General features: G+C 41.6%; 1 protein-coding gene across 1 annotated transcript in view; it reads right to left on the bottom strand.

The window, feature by feature from the left end:
- Positions 1 to 24402, bottom strand: part of LOC115105516 (dehydrogenase/reductase SDR family member 11) — a 49850-nt gene extending 25448 nt beyond the window's left edge. The window contains exon 1 of the mRNA XM_029627644.2: positions 24073 to 24402. Within this exon, the coding sequence (XP_029483504.1) occupies positions 24073 to 24204 (132 nt within the window). The 5' untranslated portion in view covers positions 24205 to 24402. The remainder of the gene's footprint in view (positions 1 to 24072) is intronic.
- Positions 24403 to 27789: the final 3387 nt, after the last annotated feature.

Raw genomic sequence — 27789 nt, 5'->3', positions numbered from 1 at the left:
GAGATGGCTAATGCTAGCTCAAATAAGCTAGCAGCAGCAAAAGTACCCTCATTTCGTGAGGTGATAAACGAGGAATTGCGCGAGGCAGTCACAGGCTTACGAGAGGAACTTTGAAAAGATGTACGAAAATAGTTCAAGAAGGACATTAACCAGAAACTTGATGAAAACAAAGAAGAAATTCACAGCATATCTACAAAAATGGAGGATGCAGAACAGCGCATTGGGGAAACGGACACATGGAACACTGCAGTCAAGGAAATAGTTCAACAGTCTTTGAAAAGCCATCACACACTACAGGCAAAAGTGACAGAACTCGAAGACTATATTACGTGGCAGATTGCGCAGAAAAAGACTATGCCCAAATACGTGGAGGGTCTATTCAAAGAAATACTTGAAGACGACACTGACCTGAGAATTGAGAGAGCACACTGAGCTCTGGCCTCAAAACCCCCTAAACACCCCACCACGATCCATAGCAGTATGGTTCCTAAAATTCCCAGTCAAAGAGAAAGTCTTACGTGCAGCCTGGAAAAAGCCTGTTAACTTTCAAGGCCAACGAGTGTTCTTTGATCATGACTACGCGGGAGAGATACTGAAAAGAAAGAAGGAATACACCACCATCAAGAAACCACTTAAAGAGAAAGGTATTTGCTTCCAAACACCATTCCTGGCAAAAATGTGGGTATTTCTGGATAGTGGCCTGGTTACAAACGAGCATGCAGACGAAGCTGCTGAGGACCTGAAGTCGAGGGGCAATCCAATGGAATATGCCGCCAGGAGAAAGGCGTCTTCACCAGCAGAAAGACTCCAGCAGGCCCTCCCGTGGACCGTTGTCGGTGAGCAGAGTCACAGAAAGAGGGAAATCACCTCGGCGAAAGGACTTTCACATCCGAGAGAGACTCAGGCATTTTCAACGAGAAGATGGAAGACACTGAATCGGATTTTATCAGACTTAGTTACCATGTGCTGTTTAGACATATTGGGTTGTTACGGTTGACATTGAAATGGGTACATTCCCCCAGTTCTGAGCAAGGGCGAGTAGCCAAAAGTATGTGTTATTTATGGACACGTTAATAACATATCTATTAGCTAATGATTAATGACACATTGACAACAGGGTGACAGAAGGGTAAACTGGATAACAAGGAAGTTACATCATTTAATGTATACGTGCCCCCGGGGAGTGACATGGTCTTCTACAGGAAGGTGTTTGATTTAATTGCCACAGAAACCTGTGGCCCTCTTATCTATGGATGGGATTTTAACATGATTTTAAACTCAAAATTGGACATCACAAATCAAAATAGGAAAATGAGTCTAGTTGTTAAAAAGATCAATAGGATACTGCAGGATTTAAGACTGCTTGATGTATGGCGTGACATCCACATGACATATAGGGAATATACTTTTTACTCAGCCCGCCACACTGAATACTCAAGGTTAGACTACTTTTTCATGTACAATGCAGATAGACACAGGCTTAAGGATTGTAGGATTGGGCAGAGAAATTGATCAGATCCTAATGGAGTTTACCTTACTCTACACCTTGATAGTAAACCAATAAATACTCTATGGAGGATTAATACAAGCATGCGGAATGATCCTGCATTCAAGAAATCAATAAAGACCGAATTGAACGTCTATCTGGAGAATAATGATAACGGGGAAGTATCTCCTGCTACATTGTGGGATGCAGCTAAGGCGGTTATTAGAGGAAAGATCATAGCCACATCATCTCTTAAGAAAAGCACAGAAACTGCTGAAATTACAGGAAACATTAAGAAACTTAGAACAATCTCATAGTCATTACAAAGACCCTCAAAGACCCACGAGAGATTCAAAAGGTAAAGCAGGAAATTGACCAGATTTATGTTGAAGAAGTAGAGAAAAAGCTCAGGTTCCTGAAACAACGATATTAGGAAGCAGACTCAAAGGCAAAAACAATTACTTGCATGGAGACTCATTAAACAACAAGTGCAGAATAACATTTTCTAAATAAAAGACTCCAAAACAAAGAAGATTACATGCAAATTGGATGAAATACAGAATGCATTTGAATAATAGTACACATCTTTACAAGCAACCAGAGGAGGCAGATGCACAGACAATAGGGCATTTTTGGAACTCACTTGATCTCCCCTCAATTGGGACAGAGCAAAATTATAGACTTACTTCAGAAATGACTACTGAAGAAATCAATAATGCAATATCTAATCTAAAAGTAAACAAGTCTCCAGGCACTGATGGCTTCCCTTCAGACTGGTTCAAAGCCTTCAGAGAACAACTAACAACTCTACTTAAGGCCTGTTTTAACTGGACTCTGTGGAAGGGGGGACTTCCACCATGGTGGAGATATATCATATCTGTAATCCCAAAAGAGGGTAAAGATAAGAAGGAATGCAGTTCCTATAGACCTATTGCAATTCTTAACACGGATTATAAACTATATGCGTCAATAATAGCCAAAAGAATGGAAGACATAATCCTAGAATTGATTGACGGGGATCAAACTGGTTTCATACGAAATAGGCAGACACAGGACAACATAAGGAGAACACTACATGTAATGGACCACAATACTCAGAATAATTAAAGTGCTATATTAAATCAGTCTAGATGCTGAAGAATCATTTGATTCAGTGGGATGAGATTATGTATATAAATTATGGAAGATATGGTTTCAACAAAGAAGTGATACAGTGCATCAAAACACTGTATTCATGTCCGACTGATAGAATAAAGATAAATGGACATTTGTCACAAACTATAAAATTAGTGGGAGGCGCAAGACAAGGCTGTAATCTTTCACTCACACTCTTCTCCTTGTACATTGAGCTATTAGCACAGGCAATAAGACAGGACCACATTTTAGAGGGAATAACAATAAGAGGCAGTGAACATAAGATATGCATGTATGCTGATGACGTTCTGTTATTCTTTAAAGACCCAGGCTCAAGTGTACCAAGATTGATGGATGTTTTACAAACATATTCAGGGTATGTGCTTAACATACACAAGACCCAAGCCCTAGTTTATAATTATACCCCAGAGGAAGAGCTGAAGAGTAAGTTTAACTTCCAGTGGACCTCTTCATCCATTAAATATATTGGGAGTAAATTTACCAAAAGATACACCCAAAATTTATGACATGAATTACGATCACATCAACAACAAAATATATGATGACCTGGAAAGGTGGAATTTACTTCCCTTGGATCTCAGTAGTAGAATTGAAATAATCAAAATGAACATCCTGCCGAGGTTACTGTATTTGTTCCAATCACTGCCCATAGAAATCCCACCTAAACAGTTTAGGGAATGGGATAAACAGATATCAAGGTTAATCTGGAACAGTAAGAGACCAATAATTAGATATACAACATTACAATTACTAAAAAAAGTGTGGGTATGGCCTTACCAAACCTAAAAGATTTATGTGTCAGCTCAATTGAGACCTCTGGTGTGTTGGTGCAATTCAGAATACGAATCCAAAAGGAAAGACATCGAGATTACTTTGACAGAGATACCCATACAGTCAGGTTTGGGAAATAATGATATGGTAATAGAAATATACAATAGACAAAATCAGTGGATTAATTTGTCTGTTAAGACATGGTTTAGGGTAGTTAAGCAAATTAATTTAGACAGAGAGGTCAAACTGCTGAGTTGGCCCGCATACTACCTTAGCTTCATCCCTGCAATTCAGGATAGCAGATTTAAACAGTGGACGCAGAAAGGCATCAGATCATTCAGTACAATTATAAGGAATGGGGACCTAGAGAACTTCCAGGACCTAAGTAAAAAACATGGCTTGGATAAACAAGATTTTTACAGATACCTACAAGTTCGAAACTATTTCTTAAGGGAGATAAAAGTGATTGACCCTCGAGCAGCTCAAAAATGTATCCAAGTATTCACTAACACATACAACTTGGGGAGTAACAAAAATAAATATTTAAAATCTTTACTTTGGTATTCAATCCTTAAAGAAACAATCTACAAACTATATTAAATAGAAATGGGAGGATAAACTAAACATTGAAATAGTGATGAAACATGGTTGAACATATTAGAGACTCAACAAAGCTCCACCAACTCAAGGTCATGGAGAGAATTCTGTTGGAAGAATGTTATACGTTTCTTCATAACACCTAAACTGAAATCAAACAGACTGGCTCCTTACACTCATGTTGGAAAGAATGCGGGCTATCAAGGGTGGATCACTCTCATATATTTTGGTCCTGCCCCGCAATCAAAACTTACTGGGGAGAAATAAGATCTAACATTGGAAAAATAATGGGATTTGACATAGAACAAACATTCATTTTTTTGTACTTGGGTGAAATACCTGATAACTTACACACTAGAGAAAAGTATCTGTTGAAGGTCCTACTGGCAGCCAGTAAAAAGGCTATCACTAGGAAATGGCTACAAAAAGACCCTCCCACCATGACACAATGGATAGATATTATTAAATAAATACACCATATGGAGTGTATGACCTTTGCTTTAAGAACTCAATAAGAGAGAGGTCAGGAATACTTGAAAAAAATGGGTTTCGTACTTGAAAATGATCTAATTCAAAGATGATGTCAATGTAACTAATCTGATGAACGTATGATGTGCGCTGTAACTGACAGATTTTTTTGTTGTTCTACAGATACACTATTGAAAGCATCTTGACTGGCTGCATCACTGCTTGGTATGGCAACTGCAACGACTCCGACCGCAAGGCTCTACAGAGGGTGGTGAGTATGGCCCAGTACATCACTGAAGCCGAGCTCTCTGCCATCCAGGACCACCATGTCAGGCAGTGTCAGAGGAAGGGCCAAAATACTCCAGCCACCCAAGCCATAGACTGTTCTCTCTGCTACAGTATGGCAAGCGGTACCAGTGCACCAAGACTTGAACCAAAAGGACCGTGAAAGCTTCTACCCCCAAGTCATGAGACTGTTAAATAGCTAATCAAATGGCTACCCGGACTGCCTGCATTGACCCTTTTTTGCATTAACAGCCAGGAAATGCAGGAAGAGATCTGAAATTAGATTTGTCTCAGGTTACCTAACTCTGCACGGCAACCTTGTTCAGCGCGATGATTAACTACAATGACCATAATCCATTGCGCCTGTTGTTTCCGGCTCAGACAGAAACACTTTACGCCTGCTAAATTAGGTTAGATACACAGACCGCAAAGACCACATGAGAGATCAGTGTGCATAACGACGAGAGAGATAGACAGTTTGTGTAAGTATGCCTTAACTACTTTGAAGAACTAGTACAATTATTTCATCAGACAGCTCCGCAGACTAAGAGCACAGAGATAACGTTAGATGGTCTGGCTGGCTGGTGGACCAGTACCTGGGGTTGACGAGACGCCCAGGATCCTTTAATTCAAAGTCACATTAACCAGCTCTGCAAACGAGTTTCAGCATGATGTAACGCATGGTATATACACTTCCTAAAAAGGTATTTGCGTCTATAATCAATGGAGGTCAGAGAAAAATAAGTGGTAAAAAAAATAAAACAATATTGAGTTGTCCCCTTTGCCCTCAAAACAGCCTAAATTCGCCGGTGCATCGACTACAGTGTGTCAAAAGCATTCCACAGGGATGCTGACCCATTTCGACTCCAATGCTTCACACAGTTGTGTCATGTTTGCTGGATGTCCTTGGTGGTGGACCAGTCTTGACACAAACGGGAAACTGTTAAGTGTGAAAACCCCAGCAGCGGTGTAGTTCTTGACACACTCAAACTGGTGCGCCTGACACCTACTACCATACCCCATTCAAAGGGACTTAAATCTTTTGTCTTGCCCATTCACCTTCTGAATGGCACACACACACAACCCATGTCAAGGTTTCAAAATCATTCTTTAACCGGTCTCCTCCCTTTCATCTACACTAATTGAAGTGGATTTAAAAAGTGACATTAATAAGGGATCATAGCTTTCTCCTGGATTTACCTGGTCAGTCTGTCATGGAAAGACCAGGTGCCCTTAAGGTTTTTTACATTTTACACTCAGTGTAGATATCGATTGAGACATGACATGTAGAATTTTCATATTTTAGTATATGCTTTCATATTAAATTCTACATTCCTGTTATTTTTCAAAGATTTCTCACAAAAATCTCTGAAATGTCAATGGAGCACTGAGTGTATACCAAGGTTTTTATTTTCAAAGCTTATACATTTAATTCAGCTCGTGTCATGCTATTTTTGCAACTTGCAGAAACAACTTTCGTCCTCATGCTACATTAGCTACCAGTAGCCACGAAAAGGGCAGTTTTCCGAAGAAGAAAAACAAGCAGTATTTCAATTATCATTACTTCATTAATTCCCTTCATCTGAACATCGGTGTGTCAGCAACAATCATCCATGTCAGTGCACACATTTATTTGGGAAATATTTTTCGTAGACCAGACATGCTTCTGTATTAGGCCATGTCATCTCCCTTCCCTCCATATATTTTTTATTGCAGATCTACACTGATCTCAAAAACAACCTCTCCAGAATCCACATGACAGAAATCATATGAGACCGAGAACTTTAACCCCTGTTTCCGCCATTGAGCACAATCCAAGAGCAGCCACCCACAGAAGGTCCAAAGGTTGGGGAGGGAGTAGGCTTTTATTGCCTTTCTCCCTAGGGATAATCAATATTAGGCGATAAAACAACATCACTAGCTTTTCATTAGTCACTATATGGGCAGTAAGAATAAGCCCACTAAACACACCTATTACACAGTAAAGGCATTGCTATAGAAGCTTTGAAAAGAACAAATACAATTGAAATCCTCTAAGAACAGTCCAAACCTCACGTCTCTATCATAATTAGCTCAAAAGTTATTGGAGTTTATTTTTTTACCCTTGTAGGATAGCCAGAATTAGGATAACTAAATCAATGGCCAGATAAATTTTTTTTGTAAAAAAAAACCTGGAAAATTGCATCTTGTCAGCTAGGCTGGATTCTGTGCAAGAATTAAGGTAAATTAAACGAAGTATGGTAAATAATAATTATAAAAAGTAGTCTCTGATTGGAAAGTAACAGCCCATAGATATTGTGAATGGCTGTGACACACTAATGGCACGGTGGGGGAGGAGTAGGCTAATGACAGAGACAGCACGGCCTACCGCCAGGTGTTGTGTAACTCACTCACTGGAGCAGGCTAACCAGTATGGTGGGATTTCATCCTACCTGCTGACTGACACAGCACAGGACGCTACAGATATGAGCAGAGGTTTACTATAAATAATGGCGGGCCTGGGAGGCAACGCAACAGAGCCAGGCTGGCTGGCATGTTGTATGTTTACTGCAGTCAATGTGTTTAGGCTACATTAATCATATCTTACCATGAGATTAATATGATGTCCAAACATATCCATTTGTCTTGCACAGAATTGCATTCATGACAACCACCGATAAAATAGCTCAGTCTAGGCCTATGTATTACAGATCTGGGATAGGGAAATCATGACAAGTATTATGTCATGTTCTTATGGTTCTGCAATATGACTACTGGTAAGGGCTGTCTTTTAAAGACCGGGAACTACAGTGCCTTGTGAAAGTATTCGGCCCCCTTGAACTTTGCGACCTTTTGCCACATTTCAGGCTTCAAACATAAAGATATAAAACTGTATTTTTTTGTGAAGAATCAACAACAAGTGGGACACAATCATGAAGTGGAACAACATTTATTGGATATTTCAAACTTTTTTAACAAATCAAAAACTGAAAAATTGGGCGTGCAAAATTATTCAGCCCCCTTAAGTTAATACTTTGTAGCGCCACCTTTTGCTGCGATTACAGCTGTAAGTCGCTTGGGGTATGTCTCTATCAGTTTTGCACATCGAGAGACTGAATTTTTTTCCCATTCCTCCTTGCAAAACAGCTCGAGCTCAGTGAGGTTGGATGGAGAGCATTTGTGAACAGCAGTTTTCAGTTCTTTCCACAGATTCTCGATTGGATTCAGGTCTGAACTTTGACTTGGCCATTCTAACACCTGGATATGTTTATTTTTGAACCATTCCATTGTAGATTTTGCTTTATGTTTTGGATCAATGTCTTGTTGGAAGACAAATCTCCGTCCCAGTCTCAGGTCTTTTGCAGACTCCATCAGGTTTTCTTCCAGAATGGTCCTGTATTTGGCTCCATCCATCTTCCCATCAATTTTAACCATCTTCCCTGTCCCTGCTGAAGAAAAGCAGGCCCAAACCATGATGCTGCTACCACCATGTTTGACAGTGGGGATGGTGTGTTCAGGGTGATGAGCTGTGTTGCTTTTACGCCAAACATAACGTTTTGCATTGTTGCCAAAAAGTTCAATTTTGGTTTCATCTGACCAGAGTACCTTCTTCCACATGTTTGGTGTGTCTCCCAGGTGGCTTGTGGCAAACTTTAAACAACACTTTTTATGGATATCTTTAAGAAATGGCTTTCTTCTTGCCACTCTTCCATAAAGGCCAGATTTGTGCAATATACGACTGATTGTTGTCCTATGGACAGAGTCTCCCACCTCAGCTGTAGATCTCTGCAGTTCATCCAGAGTGATCATGGGCCTCTTGGCTGCATCTCTGATCAGTCTTCTCCTTGTATGAGCTGAAAGTTTAGAGGGACGGCCAGGTCTTGGTAGATTTGCAGTGGTCTGATACTCCTTCCATTTCAATATTATCGCTTGCACAGAGCTCCTTGGGATGTTTAAAGCTTGGGAAATCTTTTTGTATCCAAATCCGGCTTTAAACTTCTTCACAACAGTATCTCGGACCTGCCTGGTGTGTTCCTTGTTCTTCATGATGCTCTCTGCGCTTTTAACGGACCTCTGAGACTATCACAGTGCAGGTGCATTTATACGGAGACTTGATTACACACAGGTGGATTGTATTTATCATCATTAGTCATTTAGGTCAACATTGGATCATTCAGAGATCCTCACTGAACTTCTGGAGAGAGTTTGCTGCACTGAAAGTAAAGGGGCTGAATCATTTTCCACGCCCAATTTTTCAGTTTTTGATTTGTTAAAAAAGTTTGAAATATCCAATAAATGTCGTTCCACTTCATGATTGTGTCCCACTTGTTGTTGATTCTTCACAAAAAAATACTGTTTTATATCTTTATGTTTGAAGCCTGAAATGTGGCAAAAGGTCGCAAAGTTCAAGGGGGCCGAATACTTTCGCAAGGCACTGTATATGTAGCCTACATCACTGTGGCTGAAGAGAGTTGAAGACCCACCTACTCCAGTAGACCAGCGTGCCCCCAAACCTCATGACTGTCCCATCACTGTTGTGTTCCCTCTGGAGCGCTCCTGCCTGGAGCCAAGCACACAACGTGTCCACTAAAAACACGCTAGTGAGCAGCAAAGTAAAAGGATATGCCTTGGCGTGAAGCTGTGTACACTCCTTTCCTTCCTTACACAAGGAGTGTGACTCAGCTCTGAATAACGTACTATGATTAATGTCTGATGGCGGTATGGAATCTGCTCTCTTTTAGTCTTTAACTTGAGTGATGATCACAGGCTAATTTATCACAGAAAAGGCCTGACTAACTGGATTTATGTCTACTCAATACACTTAGCTGTGATGGCTTGCTGGAGTAAAAAGCATATACGCTAGGCCTAGGTCCTGTTATAGAGAGCAAAGCAGCAATCCAATTTGTACTGTAGCTATATTCATTTTCATCAGCTGTCTTCTCCCCCTCTTTCAATCGAAAATATTAACTCAATTAACCTAGCTGTTGTATCAGTGTATTTGTGATGCATCCTAGTTCAGTCTGTGCACCGCATAACATGCTCTCTCTTTCTCACTCTCGATCTCTCTCTCCATACCACAGTCATCATCCTTCTGATTACAGCCTTAGAGCCTCAGTGGCGCTTCGTCTTCACCGTTTTTCTCACCACTTTTCCCCCTCAACCTTCCCCACAAAGAGCACTTCAGAGCAGAACTGGGTTCAAATAGTACGTGGAGCATTTGCTTGGAGTGGTTTTGGGACTATTTAATTGGTTCCATTGTGCCAGGCAAGCTCAATCAACATCTAAAGCATTTGAAAGAAAACAAACACTATTTGAAACCAGGCCTGAGCGACTTCAGAAGGAGAGCGAGCCCATGCAGACAGTGATCCCGTCTGCTGAAGCCACAGCAGTGTGAAAGGATGTGCCGGCCTGAGGGCCAACAGACACAGAGCCAGGCCAGGTACTGAAAAGAGTGAGGGGGAGTTAAGAATGGAATAAGGATAGAAAAGCATACTACAAAATGAGCAAATCACAAGATTACACAAAATAAAAATCTATATAAAAAAAGAGAATGATGTAGGCCTTGCATGTGGACGAGCGAGAAAGAGAGATATTTACGGCTCCACAGTGTAAACACAGAGAACAGGGTCATGTTCATTTTGCACCAAACCTAAAGAAAACTATGTGAAATGGTGAGGTAGCCTTCCATCTGAAATTGATAAATAAAAACACTTGTTTTCATTTTCTGTAAAACATCTTCCATTTGGTGCCCAATGAACAAGACCCAGATCTCCAGCAGGACATGTCAATGTTGGTCAAATCTACTCCCCAAAAGATGACTAGTGCCACTACCACAGGAAGGATGCAGCACAGTGAGGGAACTAAGCTGTCTGAACCAAACAGAGGTCACACAGAAGGGGTCAGTGAGCTGTCTGAAACAATCAGGGTGTTGCAGTCTCAGATCCCAGTGACCTCTGGTATGACAGTGGGTGGGCCTTCTGGTCAACCGCATCCACAGCATATCCTGTCATCACTGTAATTATGGCTGGTCATCTAAACATCCAACTGTGACGTTTTGGTTGGTCCCAGTGGTGAGCGTGTTTGTGTGTGTGTAACAGAACTGAACGTTTTTCTGCTTTCGACTATAATTCTGCAGATCATGAGGAAACGGTTGCAAGCAAAATAAATACTATTACAGGCTCTGCAAAGGTATTATAGTATTTATTTGGCTTGCAACCGTTTCCTCATGATCTGCAGAATTATAGTCGAAAGCAGAAAAACGTTCAGTGACATGTCCTGCTGGAGATCTGGGTCTTGTTCATTGGGCACCAAATGGAAGATGTTTTACAGAAAATGAAAACAATACAGGATACTGTATTGTTCAATGAAAAAGTTAGCCTAGATCAGGAAGACACCCGACAACACATGTGATGTGTATGGATATGCTTTGTGCCATTCAGCCCCATTTATTTTTTACATTTTTTATTTCACCTTTATTTAACCAGGTAGGCAAGTTGAGAACAAGTTCTCATTTACAATTGCGACCTGGCCAAGATAAAGTAAAGCATTTAGACACATACAACAACACAGAGTAAAACAAACATACAGTCAATAATACAGTAGAAAAATAAGTCTATATACGATGTGAGCAAATGAGGTGAGATAAGGGAGGTAAAGGCAAAAAAAATGCCATGGTGGCGAAGTAAATACAATATAGCAAGTAAAACATTGGAATGGTAGATTTGCAGTGGAAGAATGTGCAAAGTAGAAATAAAAATAATGGGGTGCAAAGGAGCAAAATAAATAAATACAGTAGGGGAAAAGGTATTGTTTGGCCTAAATTATAGATGGGCTATGTATAGGTGCAGTAATATGTGAGCTGCTCTGACAGCTGGTGCTTAAAGCTAGTGAGGGAGATAAGTGTTTCCAGTTTCAGAGATGTTTGTAGTTCATTCCAGTCATTGGCAGCAGAGAACTGGAAGGAGAGGTGGCCAAAGGAAGAATTGGTTTTGGGGGTGACCAGAGAGATATACCTGCTGGAGCGCATGCTACCGGTGGGTGCTGCTATGGTGACCAGCGAGCTGAGATAAGGGGGGCTTTACCTAGCAGGGTCTTGTAGATGACCTGGAGCCAGTTGGTTTGGCGACGAGTATGAAGCGAGGGCCAGCCAACGAGAGCGTAGAGGTCGCAGTGGTGGGTAGTATATGGGGCTTTGGTGACAAAACAGATGGCACTGTGATAGACTGCATCCAATTTATTGAGTAGGGTATTGGAGGCTATTTTGTAAATGACATCGCCGAAGTCGAGGATCGGTAGGATGGTCAGTTTTACGAGGGTATGTTTGGCAGCATGAGTGAAGGATGCTTTGTTGCGAAATAGGAAGCTAATTCTAGATTTAACTTTGGATTGGAGATGTTTGATGTGAGTCTGGAAGGAGAGTTTACAGTCTAACCAGACACCTAGGTATTTGTAATTGTCCACACATAAGTCAGAACCGTCCAGAGTAGTGATGCTGGACGGGCAGGCAGGTGCAGGCAGCGATCGGTTGAAGAGCATGCGTTTAGTTTGACTTGTATTTAAGAGCAGTTGGAGGCCATGTAAGGAGAGTTGTATGGCATTGAAGCCCAACAGCGAGCTTCAAATTCAAATACTTCTGGCTTCATGCGCTATCGGGAGTTTTCCATAGGAACATGTGGATGAAGTCAGCGCTATGACAATCTATTGGTTTTAATGTATTTGCTGTTAAAGTGGAACTGACAGCATTTTAAAGTGGAACTGACAGCATTTGAACTATTTTGCAGATATGAAACAGACAGTCAAAACATCAGTCAAAAATATAAAATTGCCAGTTTATGCATCAAAACAAACTTGACCTTTTCACGTGTGAGTTACAAACGTGTGAGTTCCAAATATCTCTAACGGAGTTTTTTTAATGTGCGTGACGTCAGAATCTCCCTTATTTTCCACCATAATTTGCAAATAAATTCATTCATTCATTAAAAATCCTACAATGTGATTTTCAGGATTTTCTTTCTCATTTTGTCTGTCATAGTTGAAGTGTACCTATGATGAAAATTACAGGCCTCTCTCATCTTTTTAAGTGGGAGAACTTGCACAATTGGTGGCTGACTAAATACTTTTTTGCCCCACTGTATCTACATAAGCGTACAGAAGCCCATTACCCGCAACCATCACTCCTGTGTTCCAATGGCACGTTGTGTTAACTAATCCAAGTTTATCATTTTAAAAGGCTAATTGATCATTAGAAAATTGCAAAAGGGTCATGTTAGCACAACTGAAAACTGTTGTGCTAGTTAAAGAAGCAATACAACTGGCCTTCTTTAGACTAGTTGAGTATCTGGAGCATCAGCATTTGTGGGTTCGATTACAGGCTCAAAGAAAAAAAAGCCTTTCTGAAACGTCAGCCTATTCTTATTCTGAGAAATGAAGGCTATTCCATGCGAGAAATTGGGTTAGGGTTAAGAAACTGAAGATCTGGTAAAACGCTGTGTACTACTCCCTTCACAGAACAGTGCAAACTGCCTCTAACCAGAATAGAAAGAGGAGTGGGAGGCCCTGGTGCACAACTGAGCAAGTACATTTGAGTGCATCTTGCATAGAATGTAATGGACACGTGTGTAAAATACTTTTTTGAAGGTTGTACTGAGCTAATGCTAAGCTATTTGCCAGCTATGTGTGGTGCAATGTTTGTTGACATTATGCAATGCATTCTGGGTGTTGCGTAAACGTCTGTCAGACCAAAAATTTTATAACAAAATGAGGTGAAGGGATGGTTCACTCATCTTTCGAGTAAACTTCCGGAAGGGAATTCAATAATGGTAGACGACACACCCACTTCAACATGCATACTACAAATAGACCAAACTCATCTTGCCTCCTCTTCTTATCTTTGGTTGACACACAAAAACAACAAAAAACATGGTGGCTCACACAAACTACCCATCGTCGGATTACCTGATTACATTTTTGAAAGTGTTTTACTCAATTATTTTGATCAATGGTGAGCTTACCTGTGATGTGATTCATTGTAAATAGTAATTGCTTTAGCTAATTCATATTATGGTTTCCGTCAGCCGAGAGTTAGCTAAATATGACCACTTGTGTTAAGTCAATCTTTCCTCAGTTAGCGCTAGGACTAATGTAGACTACATTTTCCGGTTTGGATGATTGTGTCATGCTGTGCTACTTCTATGAATGTCTGAACATTGCATCCAAAAATAAACTGTTCACGTCCCGGACATACTATTGTAAGGACTGTGTTTGTGCAAAATGTTTCTGTTAAAAAACAGTGGCCAGCACGAACGCTGACTGTTGCGTCAATCAAAACAGTGCGTTCTAATTATTTTTTTTATTTTTTTTATTTCACCTTTATTTAACCAGGTAGGCTAGTTGAGAACAAGTTCTCATTTGCAACTGCGACCTGGCCAAGATAAAGCATAGCAGTGTGAACAGACAACACAGAGTTACACATGGAGTAAACAATTAACAAGTCAATAACACAGTAGAAAAAAAATGGGCAGTCTATATACAATGTGTGCAAAAGGCATGAGGAGGTAGGCGAATAATACAATTTTGCAGATTAACACTGGAGTGATAAATGATCAGATGGTCATGTACAGGTAGAGATATTGGTGTGCAAAAGAGCAGAAAAGTAAATAAATAAAAAACAGTATAAAACAGTATAAAAAAAACAGTATAAAAACAGTATGGGAATGAGGTAGGTGAAAATGGGTGGGCTATTTACCAATAGACTATGTACAGCTGCAGCGATCGGTTAGCTGCTCGGATAGCTGATGTTTGAAGTTGGTGAGGGAGATAAAAGTCTCCAACTTCAGCGATTTTTGCAGTTCGTTCCAGTCACAGGCAGCAGAGTACTGGAACGAAAGGCGGCCAAATGAGGTGTTGGCTCTAGGGATGATCAGTGAGATACACCTGCTGGAGCGCGTGCTACGGATGGGTGTTGCCATCGTGACCAGTGAACTGAGATAAGGCGGAGCTTTACCTAGCATGGACTTGTAGATGACCTGGAGCCAGTGGGTCTGGCGACGAATATGTAGCGAGGGCCAGCCGACTAGAGCATACAAGTCGCAGTGGTGGGTGGTATAAGGTGCTTTGGTGACAAAACGGATGGCACTGTGATAGACTGCATCCAGTTTGCTGAGTAGAGTGTTGGAAGCCATTTTGTAGATGACATCGCCGAAGTCGAGGATCGGTAGGATAGTCAGTTTTACTAGGGTAAGCTTGGCGGCGTGAGTGAAGGAGGCTTTGTTGCGGAATAGAAAGCCGACTCTTGATTTGATTTTCGATTGGAGATGTTTGATGTGAGTCTGGAAGGAGAGTTTGCAGTCTAGCCAGACACCTAGGTACTTATAGATGTCCACATATTCAAGGTCGGAACCATCCAGGGTGGTGATGCTAGTCGGGCATGCGGGTGCAGGCAGCGATCGGTTGAAAAGCATGCATTTGGTTTTACTCGCGTTTAAGAGCAGTTGGAGGCCACGGAAGGAGTGCTGTATGGCATTGAAGCTCGTTTGGAGGTTAGATAGCACAGTGTCCAATGACGGGCCGAAAGTATATAGAATGGTGTCGTCTGCGTAGAGGTGGATCAGGGAATCGCCCGCAGCAAGAGCAACATCATTGATATATACAGAGAAAAGAGTCGGCCCGAGAATTTAACCCTGTGGCACCCCCATAGAGACTGCCAGAGGACCGGACAGCATACCCTCCGATTTGACACACTGAACTCTGTCTGCAAAGTAATTGGTGAACCAGGCAAGGCAGTCATCCGAGAAACCGAGGCTATTGAGTCTGCCGATAAGAATATGGTGATTGACAGAGTCGAAAGCCTTGGCGAGGTCGATGAAGACGGCTGCACAGTACTGTCTTTTATCGATGGCGGTTATGATATCGTTTAGTACCTTGAGCGTGGCTGAGGTGCACCCGTGACCGTCTCGGAAACCAGATTGCACAGCGGAGAAGGTACGGTGGGATTCGAGATGGTCAGTGACCTGTTTGTTGACTTGGCTTTCGAAGACCTTAGATAGGCAGGGCAGGATGGATATAGGTCTATAGCAGTTTGGGTCCAGGGTGTCTCCCCTTTGAAGAGGGGATGACTGCGGCAGCTTTCCAATCCTTGGGGATCTCAGACGATATGAAAGAGAGGTTGAACAGGCTGGTAATAGGGGTTGCGACAATGGAGGCAGATAGTTTCAGAAATAGAGGGTCCAGATTGTCAAGCCCAGCTGATTTGTACGGGTCTAGGTTTTGCAGCTCTTTCAGAACATCTGCTATCTGGATTTGGGTAAAGGAGAACCTGGAGAGGCTTGGGCGAGGAGCTGGGGGGCGGAGCTGTTGGCCGAGGTTGGAGTAGCCAGGCGGAAGGCATGGCCAGCCGTTGAGAAGTGCTTATTGAAGCTTTCGATAATCGTGGATTTATCGGTGGAGACCGTGTTACCTAGCCTCAGTGCAGTGGGCAGCTGGGAGGAGGTGCTCTTGTTCTCCATGGACTTCACAGTGTCCCAGAACTTTTTGGAGTTGGAGCTACAGGATGCAAACTTCTGCCTGAAGAAGCTGGCCTTAGCTTTCCTGACTGACTGCGTGTATTGGTTCCTGACTTCCTGAACAGTTGCATATCACGGGGCTATTCGATGCTATTGCAGTCCGCCACAGGATGTTTTTGTGCTGGTCGAGGGCAGTCAGGTCTGGAGTGAACCAAGGGCTGTATCTGTTCTTGGTTCTGCATTTTTGAACGGAGCATGCTTATCTAAAATGGTGAGGAAGTTACTTTTAAAGAATGACCAGGCATCCTCAACTGACGGGATGAGGTCAATGTCCTTCCAGGATACCCGGGCCAGGTCGATTAGAAAGGCCTGCTCACAGAAGTGTTTTAGGGAGCGTTTGACAGTGATGAGGGGTGGTCGTTTGACTGCGGCTCCGTGGCGGATACAGGCAATGAGGCAGTGATCGCTGAGATCCTGGTTGAAGACAGCGGAGGTGTATTTGGAGTGCCAGTTGGTCAGGATGACGTCTATGAGGGTGCCCTTGTTTACATAGTTAGGGTTGTACCTGGTGGGTTCCTTGATGATTTGAGTGAGATTGAGGGCATCTAGCTTACATTGTAGGACTGCCGGGGTGTTAAGCATATCCCAGTTTAGGTCACCTAACAGAACAAACTCTGAAGCTAGATGGGGGGCGATCAATTCACAAATGGTGTCCAGGGCACAGCTGGGAGCTGAGGGTGGTCGGTAGCAGGCGGCAACAGTGAGAGACTTATTTCTGGAGAGGGTAATTTTCAAAATTAGTAGTTCGAACTGTTTGGGTATGGACCTGGAAAGTATGACATTACTTTGCAGGCTATCTCTGCAGTAGACTGCAACTCCGCCCCCTTTGGCAGTTCTATCTTGACGGAAGATGTTATAGTTGGGTATGGAAATCTCTGAATTTTTGGTGGCCTTCCTGAGCCAGGATTCAGACACGGCAAGGACATCAGGGTTAGCAGAGTGTGCTAAAGCAGTGAGTAAAACAAACTTAGGGAGGAGGCTTCTGATGTTGACATGCATAAAACCAAGCCTTTATGAATTATGAGGCCACTGTGTTCTTGGTGACCTTCAATGTTGCAGAATTTTTTTGGTAACCTTCCCCAGATCTGTGCATCGACACAATCCTGTCTCGGTGCTCTACGGACAATTCCTTCAACCTCATGGCATGGTTCTTGCTCTGATTTGCACTGTCAACTATGGGACCTTATATAGACAGGTGTGTGCCTTTCCAAATCATGTCCAATAAATTGAATTTACCACACGTGGACTCCAATCAACTTGTAGAACCATCAAGGATGATCAATGGAAACAGGATGCACCTGAGTTCAATTTCTAGTCTCATAGAAAAGGGTCTGAATAGTTATGCATATTAGGTATCTGTTTTTAATATATTTGCAAAATGTCTAAAAACCTGTTTTCGCTTTGTCATTATGGGGTATTGTGTGTAGATTGATGAGGATTTGTATTTAATCAATCAATTTTAGAATAAGGCTGTAACGTAACAAAATGTGGAAAAAGTCAAGGGGTCTGAATAATGCACTGTAGGTCATTCCCAAAGATTCTATGAATTTATGAAAAGGGGTGTATATAAGATTTAATGTTGCTAAAATGCTGTCAATTCCACTTTAAGGTGTATGAGGGTGTTGTTGTGTACTGTGAACGTGTTTCCATTGCAGATCTCACCACGGGGAAATCGCCCCATAATCAGATAGACTAGATGCAGTGGTTTAACCGCTCAGAGCCCAATGGAAAATCGTAAGTCAGTGGAAAAGTTCTGTGGGTCAGACAAACTGCTGCCATTGAATTAGTGATGAGCAGATGAGCTGTGAGGTGAACTGACTCAAATACCCTACCTGCACTGCAGGTACCTCAACTTGCTGACATGTGGATTTTCATGGAATGAATGAGCTGTTTGGTCATAATAATAAACTGTAATAATATCCTGTTTTTTTTTTGGGGGGGGGCACTTTTTCTTTTTTTAAACATACATTTTTACGATATGAAATATTACATGTGGTATGATAAAATGAAGAGATACATTGGTCACATTGAAATATTTGTTATGTCAAGAATATGATGATGTCTTGTGTAGTTTTGGCATACAGTAAAATGTACGACAAGAGGGTCAGAACTCCTACAAGATATTGTATTTGTTGGACCTTTGCTACTCAGCTAAAACCATAGCTTTTTATTGATATCAAAACAAAACGCTTTTAAAAATGAAAGCAAACTTGATGATAATGAGCTAGAGTGTTAAATGAATGGGGAGAGAGAGCAATAGAAACAGAGAGAGAAGGAAAGAGAGTGAGTAAAAGAGTGAAGTCACCCCTCACTGGCCTGACCCACTTCAAAGCATTGCTTTGCTGGGTGAAAACTACTCTGTGAGAAAAGTGAACTTCAGACTGGCTAACTGCCCAGAAAACACAGTACAAAAGAAGGGCGTTTTGGGCGGGGGGCGGGCAGTGGCACCGCAGTGAAAGCCGGGCAAAGAGATGACACTATTCACAATCCACTGACTGAGCCCCAAGCCTTGTCCAAGATTTGTTTGTGTTGTCTTGCCAACTACTATGGTCGATTGCTCATTTGGCATGACAATGACAACAGGATTTGGTAAGACAGCACAAACAGATCTGGGAGCAGGCTACTGAGCCCCATCTAACACCACAGGAATGAGGAGCCAGAGCAGGGAAAATACTCTACAGTGTCAGCTAGTCCTTTGAAACATGATTGAGCACCTTTTTACACCCCCTGGACCGAACTGGCACTAAACCTAAGCCTGAAAAACATCCCACTATCCCTGTCTACGTGACCCATTGGAGGGCCATTCACAATCCATCCACATTGCTGCCGAGTCTATTTCTGAGCACTGACATGACAGACTGCAGAAAATACGCTGATTTGTTTGTCAAGATAATCCACAGGTGATTCAGGTGGAATCTCTTGTGGAAAGGAGACATCCCTTTTCTGATAGCTCTAAGACCAACATAACCTGTCATTGGTTTCTCTTCTGGAGTCTTCTGAGGCCATTCTGAGTAATCAAATATATTTTCGAGGTAAATAGCTCCTCTGATTGCTTTCTTGTAGAAGAGTCAAACAGAGAGAAAGAGGGAGAGAACATGGGCCAATTCCTTCCAAAAGGAACAATCTAAAACTCAAGTTAACAATGTTGTTGGACATGGCATTTTAACCCTGGTACAGTGAAACCAGTGGTCTGGACTGACCAGGGCCATGTACCACAAAAGCTCTGCTGACAGGCTGACATTAACATGGAGCTAATCAAAGGATTCAACCACATACTCCTGGAGCCTTACGGTGCTGTAAATGGCAAAAATAAAAGTTGTCTGTCATGTCAAATGCATTTTGCCTGTGTGATTTGTAGACCTATGTTCCCTCAAGGCAAGTTGGGCAACCCCAGTAGATAGCCTAGATTTCTACCCTTTAACACCTCACAGAGAACTTCAGATTTAAGATGCAGGCCAGGCATAGCCGCATAGAACACTACTCCTATCACAGCAGGCCAGGGCCAGACCAATCCTCCTCAGCTTCCTATCAGATCCTACCCTTCACAAGCAGAGCAAAGCCAATTATATCTTTACATACGGTACACTGGCCCATCTTTGGCAACTATGACAGACTGGGCTGGGGGGGCTGTTTAGGAAAATCTGATATTGGCCTTATATCAATTAGATTTGCATCTCATTTGCATCTCATCAACTGAGACAAGGGGCTGGGGCCCATCCCTCTCGGTTATTCCCTCCCCCCCACCCCCTTCAAGCCAAGGTCAGTGGAATATTCTATCTAAATTATTTCACACTAGATCCAAGGATGACACCATGATCCTTCTGCTGGACCTGCATCATGCCCAGACCGCCACTCACACATTTTCTAGGAATCGGCTGAGCCCAAAGTGCAGCCACTCATAGATTAAATGACAGACACCCTCACTGACCTCCCAAACTCCCCTGCCCTGAGCCACACTTAAACCAGTCTCAATGCATAGGATAAGTCCTGTGTGGTTCGTGGTACTGTTGGCAAGAGTGTGGCGCTAAAAATGTATGCCCTCACTGTACAGTAAAGGTCCTGTTATATTGTCATGACTGCGAGTTAGATGCTTCTTTACCCAATTTCTCTGCTCAATCTTGAATCCTATTTGGCCCAACCTGCTATCATGCTAAGTTTGTGCATGCCACAAAAGGACCAAAAGTAATCTTACCGGTATAAATTGCTTGTCAGCCCGTGTGGGGAAAATGACAAGGTGTCGGGAGCTGAGGCTTTTGTTCCAACACAGATTTTTATAAATTGAGCTTTAGTTGCTTTGGATAAGTTAGTATGCTAAATGGCATATACAGTATTACATTAGAGTGCACTGTATGACATCAGTGGGTGCAACTGCAAACTAAAATCGACTGCTGAAACATGGCAGGGCAAAGCAGGACAAATGCATCAATCTTTGTTGCTTAGGCTGAATCTATTTTCATTAGTTACCAATCAAACTGACTGAGAGTCAAAAAACAAAATGTATTCTTAACATTATTATACATCATTTATTCATAAAAATAAAAAGGAAAGAGTTGTGTGATATGTGATCGTGTGTTAATGCAATCAAGGTATGAAATTATTGTATTTGAAAATCGGCCCTAGGCTGAATCTACACTGAACAGAAATATAAAACTCAATATGCAACAACTTCAAAGATTTTACTGAGTTACAGTTCATAAGGAAATCAGTCAATTGAAATAAATAAATTAGGCCCTAACCTATCGACTTCACTTGACTGGGAATACAGATATGCATCTGTTGGTAACAGATAAAAATGTTAAAAAACAGATTAAAAAAATATATTAAAAAAAAGTAGGGGCATGGATCAGAAAAACAGTCAGTATCTGGTGTGACCATCATTTGCCTCATGCAGCGCGACACATCTCCTTCACATAGAGTTGATCAGGCTGTTGATTGTGGCCTGTGGAATGTTGTCCCACTCCTTTTCACGTTGCGTTTAAATTTTTGTTCAGTATAGTTGCTTACGCCTGGTCTAAGAAATAAATCACAATTGTCTTTCTGTGTAACACCCAAAGAGGACTGGGAAACAACAAAACAAACCCATCACCCTGCCTGTGACAACTAATCTAAATGCACTAGCCTAAATGTAGCCCAAGGCACTTTGCTTTTGTGAGACAGTCAAAGAGCTCCTGAATGTAAATAACCATTTAGCAAGGATAGTACATGCATACAATCCATGAATGCATAGGCTTGCTACTAGTGAATCTTCTTAGTTAAGTTACTGAAACATAAGGTCTCAACCTACTATCATAGGATTTCATTAAGAGGCTATATTGATACACCTTGGTAATTACTATAGCATTATGCAAGGTAAGTGGTCACCACAATCCTACTGTAGCTACATACAGTATGTGGGCCAGGAACAGATAGAGGGCTAAAAAAAACATGATTAGGCTACTTGCAGATCTGTGCCTGAGTCTTATGAGTTCTACTTGCATCTAGTATCAGTCTGTGCTCCATATAGCCTAATTTACCCAGTGGCGGATTTAGGTATAGGCAACATGGGCAGCCACCCCAGGGCGGCAACTTGCTGGGAACTTGGCGCCCGCACTAAAAAAAAACGGAATGGTGACATTTGCACGATTGGTTTTCGATTGCTCATTTGCACATCACGTCAGGGGGGTTCAATGCGAGTACGGGTTGTTAAATGTCAATGATCTCAGTATTTGCCTGGCTGCTGCTTCTTGGAAGCCAAGTTGCTCCTATACCATCACTCCATTCCCACAGGCAGCCCTTGGCAACCACACATCTACCTCCATCTCATTATACTCTCCTTTTCTGTTTTCAACCCCTTTTCTACCCTCTCAAAAACAATGTCCTTTACTGCTCTCTCTGCCTGTGTCAACTCCACTCATTCAGGCTTCAAAAAACGCAGCATTCTTGGGATATGGAGCCTACATTGTACTCATCACACCATTTTACCCATGTAGAAAAAGAGCACCAACGGAGGAAGTAGAGAAAAAATGAATGGCGATGGACACATGAAATTTGGTTCCCAAGTTCTGTTTCCAAGAACGTTTGTGAGAATTCTACAAAATAAGTTTTGCTTTCAGAAGACCTGAAAAGAACCGTTTAAGGATGTGATTTATGCGATGCACATTCTACATGACGTTAGCAAGCTAGCTTGTTTACAACTGGCAAAAAGTTCCAACGAGACTCGCACTGCTGCGTCTCAATACCTGGTACTCTGGTTCTGGATCTTGGGCTCGCTACTCACGCAGATCCAGGATTTGTTTCAGCCAGGGTTCGTTTGCATTTCACACATCTTTTATAACGCAGATCAGTGTACCAAACGCTCTAGGATCCAGACCATACAGAGATATGTGAAAGAGCCCTAGTTTACAACCCAGACTTTAAGTCAGAGCATACCTTTCTTGGCACTGTTACAGCCAGTCCCTAGTGTGGGCATCGCAGAAGGGGTACAATGCCAGCTTTGTCCCACCTTCCCTTCAGCTCAAACACAGACAACGCTCGGAAGTCTCATAAAAGTGACGCAGTCTGTTCCAGAGTTGGGGAGTTGAACGCTTGTCGCTCCGTCTTCACCCTCCACACGATCTGACATCCTTCCCTCACTTGGCCAAATATTTGGCCAACTAGAGCTGGCCTGTGGTTGTAAAAGTGCCATTGGAATCTTGTGTAAAACCAAGCCTATTCTAATATAGAAAAAATAGCCTATTGCGTAATGTATTTTTAACTATTTGTTTTGTGGTCAAGCAAGGTGTCAGAACTTGTCAATCAACAAAACGATCAAAAGGTAGTGACTTGTAGACTAATACTATGCAATAATACAATTATAATTTGTTGTAGCTAAGCAATGGAACAACTCCAAACTTTTCATAGTGGAGGGAGTCTTATGAATGGAGGAGGGTAGGGCTGGTCTAGGCTATAGGTGGCAACTCCCTGTAATGGCTCAGTCACTGTACTAGTTTCTGATTAATCCAGAGGAACTAGGCTAAGTGTCTGTGCAGTTTTACAAATGTCATGGATTGGGGACCATTCTGCCCTAACCTGGATCAGTTACGATTGACATGACAGAAGGCCATGTGATCAGCAAAATGGGTGGAGGTATAAAGAAGCCTGTTGCACAATCTGGATAGTACTGTGTGTGTTTGTAACACTGCAAACACAGTTCAGTAGTTTTACCAAATATTAATTTGTTTTAGAAGACAATGATACAATGTTGACAAGATATGCCACATCGGAAAGATAAAGTGTATAACTGAACAAGATATAAATAATAGTGACTACTAGCTATGTAGTTAATAACTGGGAAATGTATTGAAAATTTTATTTAAAAAGGTGCAAGAAGATTTCGTAGGAAACACCAGGACTGGAATTATTCTGTGAATAATGTTAAAAGCACCCTTTAGGCTACGTTAAATGCAGTGAGCAATCGCTGTGATAAAAAAACAAAACAGAAATATAACAGCAATTTGCATTACATCAATGCAACTCGCATGTAAAGATTGCGTTAAAATATGTTTAATCGGTGACATTTCAATTTGCAAGTCCAACAAAATCAATCACAAATGTGTATTTTTTATTGAAGGCTAGCTAACGCTAGCTACTGTATCATAGATAATCCAGTGGGAAAAGATAGCTAGCTAGCCACTGTCAACTAGCTGCAAACTGGTCATTTGGCGCACATCAAACATTCGATGAACTGTTGTAGCTTACTACTATGAGTGATTGCGACAGTTCTCACTTTTACATTGTTTTGTATTTGCTCACCTCTATCTTGTCAACATTCCTGGCACATCCGACAACCTTCATGCCGTGTTGGACAAGTGCCCGTGCAACAGCCGCTCCAATCCCGACCGAAGCTCCAGTCACTAGAGCTACTCTGCCTTTCCAGCGCTCCATTTCAATTAATTATTTAGCTATTACAAAAACTAGTTTTACAACTGGTGTAATAGGACGATAAATTTCGTTTACCTAGCTATGTCGGTTCAATAGTGACAATATACACAACAGATACTTGTGTTATATAGGGCGTGCTGTTACACCGTTCAACCCTCCCTAATCCTGTTTTTGCAGCATCCAGGAAAAGGCACGGTGCGGAAACCGAAATCCCTGCGCTCGGGATTAAATATTAAATGACAAACATTGCGCTATGTGTATTTGTTTGGTTGACGTCCCCTCCCGCTTGTTTATTTTACGACTCTTACATTTGCAGTCTTCAAACTCTCCTCAGTGGTGTAAAGTACTTAATTAAAACTACTTAAAATACTACTTAAATAGTTTTTTCGGGGGTATCTGTATTTTACTATTTAAATTTTGGACAACTTTTTTATTTTACTCCACTACATTCCTAAAGGAAATAATGTATTTTTTACTCCATACATTTTCCCTGCCACCCAAAAGTAGTTGTTACATTTTTAGTGTTCAGCAGGACATGAAAATGGTCCAATTCACACACGTATCAAGAGAACATCCCTGATCATCCCTCTAATCTGACAAAGTCATTAAACACAAATGCTTTGTTTGTGTATTATGCCTGAGTGTGGCTCTGGGTAGCCATAAATAAATACAAACATGAACATCCTGCTGTTTTAATAAGTAATATGACATTTATACTTTTACGTTTCATACATACGCATACAGTGCATTCAGAAAGTATTTAGACCCTTGACTTTTCCCACATTTTGTTATGTTACAGCCTTATTCTAAAATGGATTAAATAAAACAAAATTCTCATCAATCTACACACAATACCCCATAATGACGAAGGGAAAACAGGTTTTTAGATTTTTTTTTGCAAATGTGTTAAAAATCAAAAACACAAATACCTTATTTACATAAGTATTCAGACCCTTTACTTATGAGACTATAAATTGAGCTCAGGCACATCCTGTTTCCATTGATCATCCCTGTGATGTTTCTACATCTTGATTGGAGTTCACCTGTGGTCAATTCTATTTATTGGACATGATTTGGAAAGGCACAAACCTGTCTTTATAAGGGCCCACCGTTGACAGTGCATGTCAGAGCATAAGGTCGAAGGAATTGTCCATAGATCTGGGGAAGGGTACTAAAAAATGTCTGCAAAATTGAAGGTCCCCAAGAACACAGTGGCCTCCATCATTCTTAAATGGAAGAAGTTAGGAACCACCAAGACTCTTCCTAAAGCTAGCTGCCCGGCCAAACTGAGCAATCGGGGGGGGAGGGCCTTGGTCAGGGAGGTGACCAAGAACCCGATCGTCACTCTGACAGAGCTCCAGAGTTCCTCCGTGGAGATGGGAGAACCTTCCAGAAGGACAACTTTCTCTGCAGCACTCCACCAATCAGGCCTTTATGGTAGAGTGGCCAGACGGAAAACACTCCTCAGTAAAAGGCACATGACAGACCGCTTGGAGTTTGCCAAAAGGCACCTAAAGGACTCTCAGACCATGAGAAACAAGATTATCTGGTCTGATGAAACCAAGATGAATGCCAAGCATCACGTCTGGAGGAAACCTAGCACCACCCTTATGGTGAAGCATGGTGGTGGCAGCATCATGCTGTCGGGATGTTTTTCAGCGGCAGGGATTGGGAGACTAGTCAGGATTGAGGGAAAGATGAACAGAACAAAGAAAATATCAGAAAACACAACAGCTAGCTGGTCTGTACACGCTCTGAGGGTACGGATTTCAGTTTCTATGTGAGCATAAAAAAACACGAACTTGTTTGTTTGTCTGTCTTTGTCTGTTTTAGGGGAGCTGAATGATTTACTAGATCAGTTCACTCCATATTCCTCCTTTCCTGAGTGAAATATTAGCCATGTTTACATGCACAGGAATAATCATATATTAAATTGATTATGGCAGTAGGCAGATTATGCAATAGTCATGTAAACACCTTACTATGGTTAATCTTAAATCAGTGTAAAGTCAAAATCAGGTGAACACCTTATTTGGAGTTCCAGCGGTGTTTTTGATCTGCGCATGTGCCAGCACCATTAGCTCATCCCTCATTCTTTAGCGCGAGTTGTGAACAATTTAACATACCCATTTTAGAAATAGTTTTCACTTGATTTGTCCGAACTCAGAATCAAATATAGTTCTCAAAAATAACATGGTCGCTGTTATGTTTATTGTAATTGCCTATTTTATTCAGATGTACTCTTGCAAAGCATGTAAACGTTTTAATCGAACTATTATATCAATTTGACTATCCACAATAATCGCATTACTGTGTGTGTCTAACCGTACTGATTCATTTATGAAACTTTGGCTCCCCTCGGTGGCAAAATAATGCCACATCCTGGTGGTGTGACGAGGGTTTACTGTTTTGCAATAGTTACTTTGTGAAGATGTCACTACCTACGGTAGTCTTCCAGTTGGTGACAGATTTTCATGTAAATATTCTAAAATCGACATTCATAAAATATGCACGTTCTCCCACAGAGATGTGTTTGTCAAATTAACTTGTTGCGGATAAACGTCTGTGCGTGATGACACAGTGCACATAAAAATAACTTTTGGGTTTAAATTCCAATGTACCATATAAAAAGACAAGTTAAATGGGTTTCCATTGCATTTTCAACTCTATATAATGTTCCGTTATATAGCGAATGCGCATACTCTGGTATTGGCAGGTGTGCTCTAGCCAACAGCTCGCTGGTATACATGAGCAAATATTTAAATTTGTCAAATGGCAGCCAAGTATCAATCAGGTCACCAGAATAAGTCCACTGATATTTATTCAAAAAGAGCATCAAGCTCATCACCTTGCACTTTCACCATCCTGAGAAGTTTATTGTATTTATTTAATCGGTTTTCACTTCACAAAAGATAGCACTTACAGTTGACCGGGGCAGCTCTGGCAGGGCAGAAATTTGACCAACTGACTTGTTGGAAAGGTGGCGTCCTATGACCGTGCCAGATTGAATGTCACTAAGATCTTCAGTAAGGCCATTCTACTGCCAATGTTTGTCTATGGAGATTGTATGGCTGTGTGCTCCATTTTATACACTTGTCAGCAACGGGTGTGGCTGAAATAGCCAAATCCACTAATTTGAAGGTGTCATCACATACTTTTGTGTATATAATGTATTTAACTTTCATTCTAATGTCCTTCGCAAGTTGGACGATAAAGTACTAATCTGTTGTCTCACTCTTCTTCAATGGATGTGCGAAGTATCTGGATATTGGCGGGAACTGAAACAGGCTGTCATACACGTAGATGCAGAGCATCCCAAACATGCTCAATGGGTGACATGTCTGCTGAGTATGCAGGCCATGGAAGAACATTTTCAGCTTCGAGGAATAGTGTACAGATCCTTGCAACATGGGACCGAGCATTGTCAAGCTGAAACATGAGGTAATGGCGACGGATGAATGGCATGATAATGCCAGGATCTCATCACGGTATCTCTGTGCATTCAAATTGCCATTGATAAAATGTAATTGTGTTCATTGTCTGTAGCTTATACCTGCCCATACCATAACCCCACCATAGCGCTCTCTG

The sequence above is a fragment of the Oncorhynchus nerka genome, linkage group LG22 (assembly GCF_034236695.1).
Source record: "Oncorhynchus nerka isolate Pitt River linkage group LG22, Oner_Uvic_2.0, whole genome shotgun sequence".
In the NCBI taxonomy this organism is placed as follows: Eukaryota; Metazoa; Chordata; class Actinopteri; order Salmoniformes; family Salmonidae; genus Oncorhynchus; species Oncorhynchus nerka.
The sequence above is the reverse complement of the archived record's forward strand: the minus strand, read 5'-3'. Positions and strand labels throughout refer to the sequence as shown.